The sequence below is a fragment of the Rhipicephalus sanguineus genome, chromosome 9 (assembly GCF_013339695.2).
Source record: "Rhipicephalus sanguineus isolate Rsan-2018 chromosome 9, BIME_Rsan_1.4, whole genome shotgun sequence".
Lineage (NCBI taxonomy): Eukaryota > Metazoa > Arthropoda > Arachnida > Ixodida > Ixodidae > Rhipicephalus > Rhipicephalus sanguineus.
Genome location: NC_051184.2, coordinates 79057661 through 79074504, shown reverse-complemented (window position 1 = coordinate 79074504; position 16844 = coordinate 79057661). Strand labels below are relative to the sequence as shown.

Here is a 16844-nt window from a genome sequence, read left to right as displayed (position 1 = left end):
ACTTCCCGGATATTGCAAACGCGCACCCTGTTCGCTGTGGGCTGGTAGCTTATCTATTCCGACATTTGACTCTCGCTCAGAAATCGCTATGTTACGGGAAGTAATAATAAATAAGTTGAAACTCGTGAAGGAGTTTGAGTGGGCCTCTACTGTGGTTGAATTCACTGGTTCTCTGGACTCCTGAGATCTCTTCATCTTGATTTCCTGCCCTAGTCCACTGCATGTATCGACGTTTGCTTCCAAAGTTCCAATTATTTTAAATTTCCTGCAAACAGTGTTAATAAAATGTTTTTGTAGTGCAGGCCCTGGGCATACCGAGCACTTGCTGTGCATTCTTCAAAGTTCTGAATTGCCAAAGGATACCTTAAAGGAACGTATATCTGCTACAGTGATGGTGTGGAAACCCGTTAGCCTGCTTGTTAAGTGAGCAAGTTGGTGCTTTTCATACATTGCATAGCTTTTATAGTGGAAGGAAAGAGGGATGCAGAACATCTTCGCACTGCGTCTCTGTTTTAAATTTTTTTTACCTGCAGTTTTTACCGGTGTAAAGGTGAGCTCAGTACAAGAGTGGGCCTTTTCTTACTCCCTACTGACTCTTAGTTTCGTTTGGATGTTACTATCTCGTAAACTGAAGTTCAGGTGAACATGGAGGCTTGAAGCGACGAGAAATCATTAAACCAGGAATGTCACTGGAGCAAATATTCAGTTAGATAACTTGGTCTTCTCAGTGCCACCCTAACAAAGGCAAGTCCACTTGAAAGACGTGACTCGAGGTTACAAACAGGAAAAAAAAATAAGGAACAGAAGAACGCGAACTCGTAATTCACTTTATTTTTCGGAAGTATTTAACACATAAAGGCTTTCGAAGACATGTGCAGACCTAGGCTACTCACCAACACGTGCAGGGTAAACAGACAAGGCATGAAATGCAGACCACAACCAAGGCGACACGACTACGACAAACAACTGATTACCTAATGTAAAAGCACTGAAAACATGTGCAGAGCTCAAAACTCGCCGCACGTGCAGGAATACAGAAAAGGATTAAAATGCAATTCACACTAGGCCATCTAAATCTGACATTTGATATTCACTATTGTGCAGAAATACTGACTGCACACTCATGCAAGAATTGCATTTCTTCCCAATGTGAAAGACTTCGAGCATTTCTCAAGCTAGCGCATCCTGGCTCCTTCCAAGTAGTTGCGTGTGATCAAACTACGCTCACGAGGCACTGTGGAAAGGCACATTGTAAATCTCTCATTGGTGATGATGTGGTTACAAAAAATTGTTAGGGCCAAGCCTAGCTCAATCGAAAGTACCATGATACAGCTGCTTTTCACATCTAAGACAGGCGAGTCAAAATCAAGTTCATTCAGGCTTTGTTTTTCAATCGGCTACTGTACCATACCCACTAGGCTTATCAAAAAATTAAAATGTTCATGTTTCTATCTCAATACTATTTCTTGCTGATTACTGATGTCAAGATATTTCATAAAGTTACTCAGTACTTACGCACATTATATTTGGATAGACAAAGCAAACTCTTTATTTTTTCTGCAAGCCTAGTGTTTGAATCAGTGGAGTGAAAACGCTTAAGCTTTGAACAAACTTGAGGAGGCACAGCTCGCTTACAGAGTTTAAGGGTAGGTGCACTGCAGTTCCATGGGCAGAGCTAAGCTTTTTTTCTTAAACCTTTGCTACACACATCATGATCAAATGTCTATGAATTCATGAAACTTACATAATTTGATGCCAAGCTTCTGGAGACCAAATTTAAAGCAAATGGAAGTGTTACAATAAGTTATAGTGTATTTTACAGTGACAATCTAATGTTGTGCTGCCAGTCATGCTATATTCTTATGAAATGAATTCAACAACCCAATCGAATTACATGCGATAGTTCTCTGCTGGCAGCAAGCATTCCTAAAAAGGTAAAAAAAATATTTCGAAATTCCTGCCGGAACTCGCCACGTTCAGCGTGTCATCAAACACGGCACTGCCTTCACCGAAGTGATCGTATGTAACAAAATCTTTCAACCAGAAGTGATGTCAAGCGACTTAAGGCAACAAAAATGCTTGATTCACCTTTAGCTGAGTGTTTGTGGTCTCTTTCTTGGCAGTAGTGCGCAGCAATGGCAAAAGTAAGTGGCGTCTCCAAATGAGGACGTGTCACAAAGGATTGAGTTCTAAATGACTATATAGTAGGGGTGTGCGAATATCAAATTTTCGAATACGAATCGAATACGAATATCCACCTTCGAATATCGAATCGAATATCGAATATCAAAGGAAAAATGCCCCCACAGTCACAATATTTTATTTAGCACGTAGCTATTTGAAAAAAAAAACATTAACTGCCTGACTGGCAACATAACATACACTGCTATCTCCAGAACACAATGTCCAGGCTAGCACAATGCACATCACAACACAGCAAATATCACGGCACAATGAAAGTAATGACTAGATGTTATCATGAAGAAATATGAGTTGCTCCACATGATCAGGCAGCAGGCGCTCCCTTGTAACAGGGACAACCCCGCCCCCCTGCCACTGAAAAGGCATGCTCGCTTGGAACAGAAGTGGCTGGTATAGGGAGGTACATGGGGCAAAGCTTTGCCAGACTGGGGTATCTGAAGGTGCCTACGTCCGCCACCAGTCACATGGGTAACTGTCTTTCTTCAGAAGTGGTCCCGCATAGTGAACGAGTGGTAGTGCGGCACGTTACGGCCGCATAATTTGAAAATGTACGGTGACATGATCGCCAACAGCGCTGCACGTCGGAGATGCACCAGAAATAAATCATACGTATTGGGGCGCTCGTCGCAGGCAGATATCGTGCCTCCGTGTACTTACGATGTTTATCGCTCCTCTCGGCAACGTTTTAGCTATACGAACGCAGCAGAAATGTGGAAGACGAGTTATATTGTGCACGTTAATCGAATCGCATATTCGAATTTTTCGATTATTCGAAGTTATCTAATATTCGCAACTTTTCGAATACACGATTTTCGAATCGAATACGAATATTTCGAATGTAATATTCGACGAATATTCGAAACTTTCGAATATTCGCACACCCCTACTATATAGCCTTCATAGTGCTGCATGCTATGTACGAAACATGTCGCTTGGGACCCGCATTTAAAGAAAGGCATTAAGAAACTTGAGATGGTTCAACAGAAAGCAGTTCGTTTTATCTTCAATGCTTACCAGAGAAACGACTTGCCAACAACGCTCATGGCCATTAATTATATTCCTACTTTTGTTTGTTTGTTTGTTATTAATACTGTCAACCCCAAGCTGGGGTTTTTACAGGAGTGGAAAACACATACAATGAAATAGCATACACATAAATGCTGAAATTCAAGCAAAAAAAAAGAAAGAAGAAATGGTCATGAAATACGTTACAAAATAGAGACATACAGCGAACACAGGCATTTACACTAAAAGACAAAATTAAACACAGGCATGTGCACTTGCATTCTGCGCATTGAAAACAAAACAAAGCGAGAGGCAATTTACATTGACATCGTGAATTATAGGAATAAAAAAAAATAACAAAAAAATACTATGACGCATCTATTTCGGAGAAAATAAGCGATTCTAAAGCTGCAGAAAACTCTGTGATAGAGGAAGACATCGCGACTGTGTTTGGTAGTTTCATTCTTTAATTGCCCTCGGAAAGAAGCTGTATTTAAATGCGTCGTTTCGGGTGGCTGGCGGCTGTATATAAAGTGTGTTGTGTCTAGAGCGCGGATCTGGAGAAATTTCAAAGAAATCTAATAGTTTATTTTAACCTGATTACGAATAATGAGGAATAGAAATTTCAAACGGTCATACTTAGTTCTAAGTTCTAAGGCTTGTAGGTTTGCACGGTTGCAAAGTTCGGAAGCAGAATGCATGCGTTGATATTTATTGAATATAAACTGGCAGCCATTCTTTGAACTTTCTCCAGTTTATATAGGTTAGTGGTGGTGTGAGGGTCCCATACTATTTTAGAATATTCAATTATTGGTCGTACTAGCATTTTGTACGCAAGACTTTTTACTTCGGGTGTTGCGTCATGTAACCTTCGCCTCAGACCCCATAGAGTTTTGTTTGCCTTTCTACAGGTGACGTCTATGTGAGTATTCCACCTCAAATCTGGAGTGAATATTAGCCCTAAATATTTATATTCTGTTACCCTTTTTAGATCGTGGGAACCAATATTGTAATTATATTTGAGAGGTACCTTTTTCTTGTTATGCTCATGCAAACTGATTTTACGGAGTTTAGAGTCATCTGCCATTCATTACACCATAGTAGAATTTTGTTAAGTTGTTGTTCAGGTCTACCTGGTCTCTCAGGGATGTGATTGTTATATATAACGCAGTCATCTGCAAACAATCTCACGGGAACAGACAAATCTGAGGGCAGGTCATTTATAAAAATAAGAAATAAAAGAGGCCCCAGAACACTGCCTGAGGCACACCGGATATAACGGGTCTGGACGTCGATTTAATTTTATTTATTTCTACGTACTGTGTACGAGAATAGAGGTATGAAATGAACCATTGAGTAATATTTGAGTTTCTGAATATTTCATTACTTTTACTAAAGTTTGGGATGCGAGACCTTATCGAAGGCTTTGGCGAAATCTAAGAATATTAGATCAATCTGTTCCCGTCGATTAATTGCCTGCGCAAAATCGTGAATTGTAACAACAAGCTGCGTTACTGTAGATAATCCCCTTCGAAAGCCGGTTGCACTGGTGATAATAAATTGTGAGTGTCTAAATAATTAGAGAGATGCTTATACATTATATGCTCAAGCAGTTTGGAGCAGGTACTCGTAAGAGATAGGCCTGTAGTTACCCACTTCTGAAGTGTTCCCACTTTGTGAACTGGTATTATTTTAGCTTCTTTCCAGGCTAGAGGAAATGAGGCCTGATTAATTGAAGTTTGAAAGATTATAGTAAGATACTTTGCGACCCATTGAGCATATCTATATAGAAACTCGTTCGGAATGCCGTCTGGACCAGGGGATTTCTTAATGTCAATGTGTAGAAGAAGGTTTAACACTCCTTCTTCGTTGATTAACGGGTCGGATACCGGAGGGCGATTGGAAGCGTCAGAAAGGGACGAAAGGGCACCATCATCTTCGGTGAAAACAGAAGAAAAAATGAATTGAAATTTTCCGCGCGTTCAAGGGCAATTTTTCATCGACCGGTTTATTCTGTTTCTCGGACGGGTTTACATACCTCCAGAATTTGCTAGGTGCTTCGTACAGAAATTTTTTCAAAGTTACATTAAAAAAATCTTTCCTTAGATTCCTTGACAAGACGATTTAGATCAAGCCTCATGTTATGAAGTGAAGTCTTGTTCTGGGCACTTGGATCACGAGAACAAGCTTTTCTCTTCCTTTTAATCCTCCGTTTGACATGAATTATATCTCTCGTGATCCAAGGGTTATTTCTTTTACACTTTTTAAAACTCTTAGGGATAAACCGCCTAATGCATTCCATTGTTATATTATGAAAATATTCCCACAAGGAGTCAGAGCTACCATTTGATTCATAAATAGCAGTGAAGTTACCAAACGACCTTTCAAGAAAATCCAAAACACTAACATCATCGGCAGCTTCAAAGTTCAGATAAGTGATGCCCGATTTCTGCTGTGAGGTGCACGACGACATGCTCATGGACAGTATAATCATCTTGTGGTCTGATAAACCTCTTCAACAAGGCAATCATTCACATATGAAGTCAAAGCATTGGATAATAAATTAAATCAAGTACAGAGGACCGTGTTGCACATACTCTAGTGAACTCATTTACAACCTGATGTAAATTGAAAGAGAATATTAAGTCGAGAAATAAGTCACAAGAAGCATCATGTGAGTCGACGGCCACATGCGAATGCCAATCAATAGACGGAAGATTGAAATCACCTAGTAATCACCTGTGTACTTTATGATACCAAAGAGCAGCTGCAAGGTTGAAATTTCTACGCTTTCGTTTACTCTTGCAAATTTACATTAGTTCAGAAACTTGCTTAAGGCACCGAATTTCAAGACAAACTAGACATACACATACTTACAACTCTTGAATCTTACTGCACACTTACTGATTTTCATGAACTCTTTGTGTCCTCGGATCATCAACAAACGGAACACGGTAGCTCTTGAAGCATTTTGTGACAATAATAATCCTGACTTTAATTACTATCCTTCTGTTCATAGCCATACAAAACAAGCTATTCTGGCTGTCTTACATTGCGTATATTTCTCTAGTAACGATTTGCATGATCTTTTTCATTTACTTTATTTGTTATACCGTGCCTATTGTGTCAGCGTGTTTTTATCGTTTCCATTTTGATTGAATTTATTAGGCTAGTTAGCTTTGTTATGCCCTTGCTTTGTCTTTCGACCGAGTATGCTGTAAAGTAAGAAAAATTGGTAAGAAATATCAACTGGCTGCCTTTTCTGTGACCCGTTGCAGCCGAAGCGCTAGCAGCAGTGACGTGGCCACCAGTGCTGAGGACACAGGTGCCTCTTCGAGCGGCCCCGGCTCCCCGCTCAGTCGCAGTGGCGCGCTGGCCCGTGGCGCTACTGGCGACGCCCAGCGGTTGTGGCAGCAGCAGCATTACCAATCCCTTCGACGTGGAGCCGGAGCAGCTCACTCAGCCGTCCTGTTCGCCGTCCATGTTCTTGACGAGGAGTCGCCAGACGCCGGGATCGGTGCGTGCCAGCTTTCAGAGCGGGGCTTGCTTTGCTTGCGAAGCTCCCCAAGTTTCGTTGATCACGGTTGCTGTTGTTTAACGACACTTGGAAATTCAGCGAGATGGTGCATAGCCTTTGGGAGCATTAGAGCGCAAAAACTAGACAGTTGCAAGAACGAAAAATGCAGGGCAGGCACTACACGTCACTGGCAGAAGGTCCTTTTGAATGCAGAAAGCAAAGTATCTTGCTTGGCAGGTAAGGCGAACATTGTAGGCAACATACCATTTAATCAGTTGAAGGCTACGTCTCAAGTTAACTGGTTGTTGCCTACATTGTTTGCCTTACCTGTTGAGTGAGATACTATGCTTTCTGCCTTCGAAAGAATCTTCTGTTTGTGGACGTGTGTTAATGCTCGTAGTGTGTCTCTCGTTCCTGTGAATGTCTGATTTTGTGTTGTTGTTGTTGTTGCTGCTGCTACTCTTTTGCCAAATAGGTCTCATCATCTTTACAATATGGGCACAAAAACAGCAAGAAGGAAAAGGAATTCACAGGACAGATGCTCAATTTGGAACTTGTTTCCGTTCAAGCTGTTTTTCCGCTCATACTTTTACAATAGGGGCACCTGGCCCAGCAGACCACCATCTGGGCCTCATTATCGTCATCATAATTCATTGTTCCTTAATGGTCCCGAGTTGGACATTACACGGGGGGGAGGAGGAAGCAAAAGAAAAATATGTGTGGTCGCCATAGCTGGGCAAAAAATGTGGAGCTCACTCACTCACTCATGAAATATATTTTGCCTTTAGGACTCGCTCAGACTCGCTGAAATTTTTCTCAACCGGACTCACTCGGACTCAAACTCTCCAAAATATTGCTTGCTTGGACTCACTCCGACTCAGGCTTACAGCTCGATCTGAGTCTGAGCGAGTCGTCTCATGAGTCCATGAGCACATAATTTACTTTTTCACCCACAGTGTCAATGCTCTTTAACGTCAATATCTCGTATAACTGGTGTTCTACTTGGCGTATTTTCATCTCATACCTTCAAATTCGAGTTATCAATGGTTACAATGCAGTAAGGCATTTTTATCGAAAGAGATAATTCACACGGGATATTTTATCAAGAACTTCCCATGAAAGATTTTGCCAGAGGGAGGCCAAACCCTCCTCCCCCCGACGCCCTCCGTATCTCACGCCTCTGATCAATAAATATTGAGATGCTGTATGAACGCTAGTGCTTCGAAGTATGTGTGAGTAGACGTGAGTATAAGCAGGAGTCATCATATGGCTGATAGTAAAGCTGAAGTTGAGTAGACAGGAGACTGGTCGTATTATGATCCAATGAAATATGGAACCATAAATGATAACTAGGGTGTGCGAATATTCGAAATATTGAATATTTTTTTAATAGTGTTTGCTATTCGATTTGCACTGAAATTTTACTATGCGAACAATTTGAACTTCCCAAAGACAAATACAGTCAATGTTTGATTGGAGGTGGCCCCTAGATTTTCAATATGCTTCACCTCGTCACACTCCCATATTGCGGCAAAGCTGCCTTTCAAGCTCCGATACGGTCGCAAATGTATTAACTCAAGAAAACGCTGGTTCCAACATGGAGATGAAAGATGTGGCAGGAGTGGGGGCTCCTTTAATGCTGTTTTGGACCTGAAATTTGGACAGGAAGTCCGAAAAATCGGTAGCCGAAGCTTTTTAGCATCCAAAATTTCAGATGTTCTTATATATCGACGTCTAGAAGGCAGATTTGGACTGCGGACTTGAAGGGAGCAGACTCTTGTCTGCCACATCAGTTGGGCTTCCACAGAAATTCCTCTTTCTCCTATCACCCCCGCAGGGGCGTCTGCGCAAGCAGGCGTTTGGTGTGTAGCGACACCACGGACCCGAGCTAACGGGGGGTTTCGATCCCTCCCACGCCTCGCCGTGCGTGGCTATGCCGTGTCCGGGGAAAAGGGGATCCTGGGGGTTGAGCCGACGCTGGGTGATTGGACCTTTAAGGCCCCCCGGCAGACGCAACACACCCCTTTGGCCCCGGCTTCACGTAGACGGCACCCCTGGGCTGACCCACCCAGGGGAAATCGGCAGTCGCCTTTTCCTATCTCTCTCTCCCCTCATCTTCGTCTTTCTCTCTCACTTTCAGCCTTTCCTGTCCTCTCCTATCTTCTAGTCACTTCCAATTTTAGTGGCGGCAAGGGTTAACCTTGTGTGGCTACCCAACCTAGGGTAAACCATATTGGGTTATAGTAACGTCGCACTACTGGCGTTGCGCAGACTTGTACACATGTTCTGACACGCCCCCTTGTTGGGCTCCGTGGTGGGTGGTAGGCGCCGTTACCGAAAAATCCACTTTTTCCCATGGGATCCTCGACCCCTTCAGCAACCGATCGTGCCCCGAAAAGGGTACGCACCGACGTAACTTCACTCCTCTGGCCCAAAAACAAAGAAACCTTCCCGAAATTCCATGTCCTCCACTGCGAACAATCGTCAACGAAAGCTAGAGCAATCTCACCCTTTCTTGTTGCCAAGTGCCTAAAGGAGACCATTGGAACCGGTTATAAGGCCACAAAGATGGCAAGTGGAGATCTGCTCCTCGAACTAAAGGATAAGGAACAGTACAATAAACTCTCGCACCTCGTAGCCTTTGGAAACATACCTGTCTCTGTGAGCGCACATCGTACCATGAATACAGTGAAGGGCGTGGTATCGGACGAAGATTTGATGACACTGAATGAAGAAGAACTCCTCGATGGATGGAAAGAACAAGGTGTGACACATGTCCAACGCATCACAATCAGACGTAACAACAACGAAATACCAACGAAGCACTTGATACTCACCTTCAGTTCAACCACCCTACCCGAAACTCTTGAAACTGGATATGTGAAACTCAATGTCCGACCGTTCATTCCAAACCCGAGGCGTTGTTTCAAATGCCAGCGCTTTGGACATGCATCTCAGAGCTGCCGAGGGCAGCTGACTTGCGCTAAGTGCGGCACAACTGGTCACAGTGCTGACGACTGCAATCATGACGAGTTCCTTTGTGCAAACTGCGACGGAAGCCACCCTGCATACTCCAGAGCGTGCCCAGCCTGGAAGAGAGAAAAAGAAATAATCACTATAAAAGTTAAAGAAAACATCACGTTTCGGGAAGCAAGACAACGGATCTCGTCAATGTTTCCACTAAAAACACCTTTCGCCGAAGTGGTGCAACGAGGGGCGGCACCACAACGGCCCCTGGCGGTAGCCCGGAACACGCCTAGCGTGCCCAGGCTAACGCCACTTGCCCCTTCGGTGGGAGCAGCTAGCGCTGCCCTGCCCACATTCAACCTGTCCACACCAGTGGCCTCCACAAGCTCTGGCAGCAGCCAGGGCAATCACGAGGCCAAGGGGGTCTTATCGACCTCCAGCTCGGTGGGGACAAAGACCTCGTCCACCGAGGCGAGGTCTAAGAGACGCACAGACCGCTCTGTCGAGCGGGTGTCCAGTGCCTCGCAAGAGGCTATGGACACTACGTCAAGCCAAACGGCGCAGGAAGCGCCGAAGGAGCGGCGAGCTTCTCTCGACCGCTCCAAAAAGGACAAAACACCAATTACAGGGCCTAACAAAGGCCCCGTAAAATGAGCCAATCTCCGTCCACTTTACACACAGCACCCTTTTTCCCATCATGGACAACATCATACAGTGGAACGTAAGAGGACTACTTAGAAATCTAGACGATATCCAAGAACTTCTGAGTAAGTTCAACCCGAAAGTGCTGTGTGTGCAAGAAACACACCTAACTTCAAAACACACGAACTTCCTCCGGCAATACATTACTTTCCGAAAAGACCGCGAGGATGCTGTCGTATCGTCTGGCGGTGTGGCCATTATAGTTGATAGAAGTATAGCATGCCACCATTTGAAGCTCCAGACGGCCCTTGAGGCAGTGGCCATTCGAGCTGTACTTTTTAACAAACTCATTACCATATGTTCCGTGTATATACCACCACATCATCAGCTTCACAGACGCGATTTAGAATCATTATTAGATGAACTCCCAGAACCCTTTTTGATTCTAGGTGATTTTAATGCACACAATGTCCTCTGGGGCGATCCTCGCTGTGACTCTCGAGGACGTCTCATTGAACAGCTCCTTTTTTCGTCTAGTTTATGTCTTTTAAATAAGAAGGAGCCTACGTATTTTAGCCTTGCAAACAACTCATACTCCTCCATAGATCTTAGCATCTCATCACCCTCCCTTTTACCCGTCTTTGAATGGAGCGTTCTGAAAGACCCTTATGGGAGTGACCACTTCCCAATCATCCTGAGTACGCCGACCAAAGACCAACTGCCCCCGCAGGTTCCTCGATGGAAGGTTGACTCAGCTGATTGGGAACGGTACAAAACCCTTGCGCACATGACATGGAGTGAGCTGTCCGCTCTGACCTTAGATGACGCTGTCATGTATCTTACAGCTTTTATTCTTGATGCCGCATCAAAATGTATTGCCCAAACAAGCGGCCTGGGTTCTAAGCGGCGAGTTCCATGGTGGAACGATGCATGTAGAAAAGCGCGGATGAATCAGAACAAAGCGTGGGCGTTGTTTCGTGACTCCCCAACAGCAGAAAACCTGGAACATTTCAAGGAGGTCAAATCGCAGGCAAGGAGAACGCGCCGACAAGCCAGACGAGAAAGCTGGACAAAGTTCATATCGAGTATCAACTCGTACACAGACGAGGGAAAAGTGTGGAATAAGGTGAAGAAAATTAAGGGCCAACAAACGTACTCCCTGCCATTAGTAAATAGCCTCGGAGAAAGCCTGGAGGATCAAGCTAATTTTCTTGGCACACATTTTGAACACATATCGAGCTCCTCACACTACTCCGAAACCTTCCAAAAGTACAAAGCAAGAATAGAACAACAGAAGTTGGAAAGAAAATCTGCAAAAATGAGGCGTACAACGAACCATTCTGCTTAGCAGAACTGCAAACAGCACTGAACTGCTGTAACACATCTACCCCAGGTTCTGACTGCGTAATGTACGAAATGTTGAAGCAACTACCCTCTGAAACGCAAAAAACCCTCCTCACTCTCTACAACCTTATATGGCTCTCGGGTGTGATCCCCTCTTCTTGGAAGGAGGCTGTTATAATCCCAATTTTGAAACAAGGAAAGGATCCCTCTGCTGTATCAAGTTACAGACCCATAGCGCTAACAAGTTGCCTATGCAAAGTATTTGAAAAAATGATTAATTGCCGCTTACTACACTTCCTTGAATCAAACAAATTGCTCGACCCATACCAGTGCGGGTTCAGAGAAGGCCGATCCACCACCGATCATCTCATACGTATCGAGGCATGCATACGTGAAGCTTTGTTCATAACCAGTTTTTCCTATCTGTATTCCTCGACATGGAGAAGGCCTACGATACGACCTGGAGGTTTGGGATACTGAGAGACCTCTCACACATGGGTATACGTGGTAATATGTTCAATGTCATCGAAAGTTATCTGTCTGATCGCACATTCCGCGTTCGAGTGGGCAATGTTTTGTCCCGAACATTTATACAGGAAACCGGAGTGCCACAGGGTGGGGTGCTCAGCTGTACGCTCTTTATTATAAAAATGAATTCTCTTCGTCTGTACATCCCAAGTAATATGTTTTATTCAGTATACGTTGACGACCTGCAGATAGGTTTTCAATCGTGTTCTCTTGGGATCTGTGAGCGACAGGTTCAGCTTGCTCTTAACAAGGTGTCCAAATGGGCTGATGAAAACGGGTTCAAATTGAACCCACAGAAAAGCACCTGCGTTCTTTTTTCACGAAAAAGAGGCTTGTACCCTGATCCTGAAATAGTCATGAAGGGTGAGCGTTTGCCCGTAAACACAGAACATAAGTTCCTAGGTATAATTTTGGATGCGAAGTTAACCTTTGTACCGCACATAAAACACCTTAAGAATAAATGCATGAAAACAATGAATATCCTAAAGGTGCTGTCACGCACAGCGTGGGGCAGCGACAGAAAGTGCCTCATGAATCTGTATAAAAGCCTTGTACGCTCACGCCTTGACTATGGGGCGATAGTCTATCACTCTGCCAAGCCAAGCGCTCTAAAAATGCTGGACCCAGTTCACCATCTAGGTATCCGCCTCTCCACAGGTGCCTTTAGAACAAGCCCTATTGAAAGCCTTTATGTGGAATCAGACGAGTGGTCACTCCATCTGCAGAGAACGTATTCTTCTTTCATATATTTTCTTAAAGTGAATGCGAACAGTCAGCACCCTGCATATTCCACTATCAAGGACCTGTCCAGCTCTCAACTCTTTCGCAATAGGCCCACAATAGCACGCCCTTTCCCACTGCGCGTTAGAGAGCTAGCTGAAGAAACAAATGTCCCACTGCTTGAATACCACCCTATTCGCCCCACTATGCAGCTCCCGCCATGGCAGTGGCAGCTTATAGACTGCGACACATCCTTCGTAGCTGTCACAAAGCACGCGCCCCTTATACACATTCGGATGTATTTCCTAGAGCTGCAACATAAATATGACTGCCCAGAATATTATACTGATGCATCTAAGTCCCATGCTGGCGTGTCATATGCAGCGGTTGGACCATCTTTCTCGGATGCCGGCGTTTTACCCACTAGCACAAGCATTTTCACAGCCGAGGCTTACGCGTTATTCGTAGCCGTTAAACACATTAAAGAATTGAATACACCGAGGGTAGTTATATACACTGACTCCTTGAGTGTCGTGATGGCGCTGAAAAATCTGAAAAAACATAGAAATCCGGTAATTATGTCCCTCTACTCAATACTCTGCGCGGCGTACGCGTCCAAGCAACATATCGTCGTGTGCTGGGTGCCAGGGCACCGCGACATCGCAGGAAATGTGTTGGCTGACCAGCTGGCCACGTCAACCAACGTAAGCGCTGCAATCTCTTCAGTTGCTGTCCCCGTGATGGACCTAAAACCAAACATACGGAAAAAGCTCAGGGCTTACTGGCAAAAGTTATGGGACCTACAAACGCACAACAAGTTACACCTGATCAAACCACGCCTCGGTAACTGGCCACCTACATCAAAAACACGCCGTACAGAGGTCACTCTCTGTCGGCTTAGAATAGGACACACACACAGCACACACACACACCTTTTGTCCGGTGGTGACCCACCCAGCTGTGACAGATGTGGCCATCCACTTACCGTACATCACATACTCCTTGAATGCTCTGAGCTAGAGGCTTACAGAAAAAAACACTTTCCACTGGCGTTCACACAACACATACCCCTTCATCCAGCGATGTTCATAGGTAGAGAACCTCTTTTTAAATATGATACATTGAATGCGTTTTTAAAGGACATACGTACTTTTCATGTCATCTACGCAGGTGATCCGTAGCACGGCCTCCTAGAGGAGGCTGCTGCTGCGGATGCTACATCAAAAAGAGCACCTGCCTCCAGGCCCTTAGGACTAAGGGCGCTGACGAGGCATCCGTGCTAGTACAACCTCTATATTTTAGCGTCATGATCACCTAAAACTCATCCTCACCATGCACGTTTCACTCCACTCTCATGATTTTATTACATATATGTTTTACGCACCTTTAGTGCGCAGAATCTTAGGCCCTTATACAGCCACTAAACATCATCATTGTTCCCATCCGACACCTGTTTCCTGGCGCTCTTTGGCCATCAATGGCCCTTGCGCCATTAAACAACATATCATCATCTTTCTCCTATCACGTGTAAAGTGTTGTCGGCAACATTTTGGTTTCACCAAATCATGTACATAAATACAATTCGGCCTCTACATTGCCTCATTCTTGATAAGACAACTATGAAACACGACCCCACCAGCGCTTCATCAACCTAGCGAAAAGAAACACTTTCATGTTGCTACCTTATAAGAATATGCTTAGGAATCCTCTCCAACCATTTTCTGCAGTTTCGGTTCAAATATTAAAAAAATATTCGAGAAATATTCGAAAATATTCTATTCAATTCGCACTCACACTTCAATATTCGAATTCGCTTCGCACCCAAAATTTGCCATTCGCACAGCTTTAATGATAACAGAACAAAAAAGAACACATATGATGCTTCTGTTCATGTAAGCAAAACATTTAATCGCAGTATGGGGCAATTGCAAGCACTCTTCGCAAACAAAACACAAAAGTTGAAAACAAAACATTATACATTTTTAAGGAAGTGAGGGTGATGAAAAGACAGTGTTTTATAAGCACAATGCTCAGAAAATAGTGTAATACTAAAAGACAAAATATGGTGTATAAACGAGATCAGGAAGCAGCTACGGAGTAAACTTCAGTTTAGGAATTGCGTCTGACTGATCCCCGAGTGGTAGAGGATTAGAACCCCGCTGAAACTCCTGCATTTGCTTGCAGAAGTGAAAGGCAGTATAGGTGGGGAGCTGGTGTGTACATTGCTGACGAATTGAAATGTGACAATTGAGGGCTAAGTATTGCACATGCTGTCCATTGCACTGTCTTCGGTTTGTGCGATATCGTGCATTTCGTCTCGGACCACCAACGGTCACGATGACAATGGGGAAAGCACATGATGGCAAGCGATGGTTTCCACTCGTTTTGCATGCGGAGAAGTCCCCTTCTGTGAAGAAAAGCCAACTTCTTGGGGCATATCGCACTGCCCGATATTCTATATGTCAAGTGTTCCGGCTATTTTGTTTGATGCAGCCATAGATTTTCCTATGTATTGACGTTGAGCCATTGTGTTTTTGAAAATAGCTCAATATAAAGGATAATTCGATTTACCCGAGTTCAATATATAGTTGGGTTGGACTGTACTAGTGAATGGTACCCTTTCCCAATATTAGAAACACCAACCTTGCTGCTAGAAATGTTGGCAAACCAGAAAATGTGAAAGAGATAAACAAAAAAAATTGTACGCCATTGCCCTTGGTGTTCCTGCACGAATACACCACGATGTGAATTTTAATGCCATTGCTGGAGCCTGTGTAATTTTTTATCGGTTTAAAGGGAGTCTTCTAGTTAAGGATCCAGAGTCATAAACTTGTAACGTTTATGAAGCCAGTGTGGCCAAAATACGAAATAAAACATTGAAATGCATGGCTTTATAGCGATGTAATGTTGTTGGTTGCAGTGTGAACTTCGGAGATGAGCTCTCACCTTCACTTTCTATATAATAACAAAAATATGATTGAGAAATACCGTATCTGTTGAAACATTTATGTCTCACTTCAGCGTCTTTAATATTTCTCAAATGTGTTTTGTGTTGAGCTGATCTAGCGGTAAATACTTTCAGCTGTGTAAAAAGAAAACATTTTGTAAAATAGTCTATGCTTTACTTAAAGGTACTGCATATAAATCAGACTAAGATGAAGGGAGGCACACAAAAAGTGATTTTTTTTTTTCAACCCTTGGTGCAACACCTTCATCATTGGATATCTGAGCTGTTATCCTCTGTTCTAAATGAGAAAAAGCCCCAACTTCGAACACCATTTTAATTTTGCGTTTTTTAAACCACCCTATTACTATTGCTTCTTTTTCATGTACAGCGCCGGTCGTTTCGGTGGTCGATTGAGCAGATGGCCGGCTTGTGGCCCGTAAACATAGAAGAGGAGCAAGAGCCTAGTCTTCCACAGCCTGCTAGGTAACCTGGTTACTCATCTTTTCTTTTTGTGCTGTTGTCATTTAAAGTGTCCCCCAAAATGGGTTTTGTTAAAAACTTGCATACTGTATACACTTGCGTAATGTCCGCATGTTTCTTTTTCGGAGATTTAGGGCAAGAATTGCAGGTGTGGCCATTACACGAATGAAAAGACAACTTCTCTTTCTTTTTTTCTTTTTTTTTTTCGTGCATATTTTCAGCGCTACTTGCCTTTATTGAACTGCAGTACTCACTTGTACTGGGAGAAGGGAAAAAGAACCTTTGTCACTTTCACTCGGTTGCAAGAATGTTATTCTTCATCTTCCTCATCCTCTTTACTCGTCACATTTTTAAACTTGCCTCTGCCCCAGATGAGATTTTCCTCCGCTCCATCGAATTTTTTGGGATTCCCTTGACCTTAAGCTTTCTCCACCATCTTGAGGGAAACGCAATCCACGTTGTGGGGTCCTGAGCGATATAACGCTGCCGCCC

General features: G+C 43.6%; 1 protein-coding gene and 1 long non-coding RNA gene across 2 annotated transcripts in view; both read left to right on the top strand.

The window, feature by feature from the left end:
• LOC119405353 (uncharacterized) overlaps positions 1-16359 on the top strand; it is a 203823-nt gene extending 187464 nt beyond the window's left edge. The window contains exon 3 of the mRNA XM_037672191.2: positions 16261-16359. Coding sequence (XP_037528119.1) covers positions 16261-16359 — 99 coding nt within the window. The remainder of the gene's footprint in view (positions 1-16260) is intronic.
• Positions 3267-3506, top strand: LOC125759847 (uncharacterized). Its single transcript, XR_007417552.1, has 2 exons — positions 3267-3323; positions 3375-3506. It is a non-coding gene; the product is annotated as an uncharacterized LOC125759847 (long non-coding RNA).
• Positions 16360-16844: the final 485 nt, after the last annotated feature.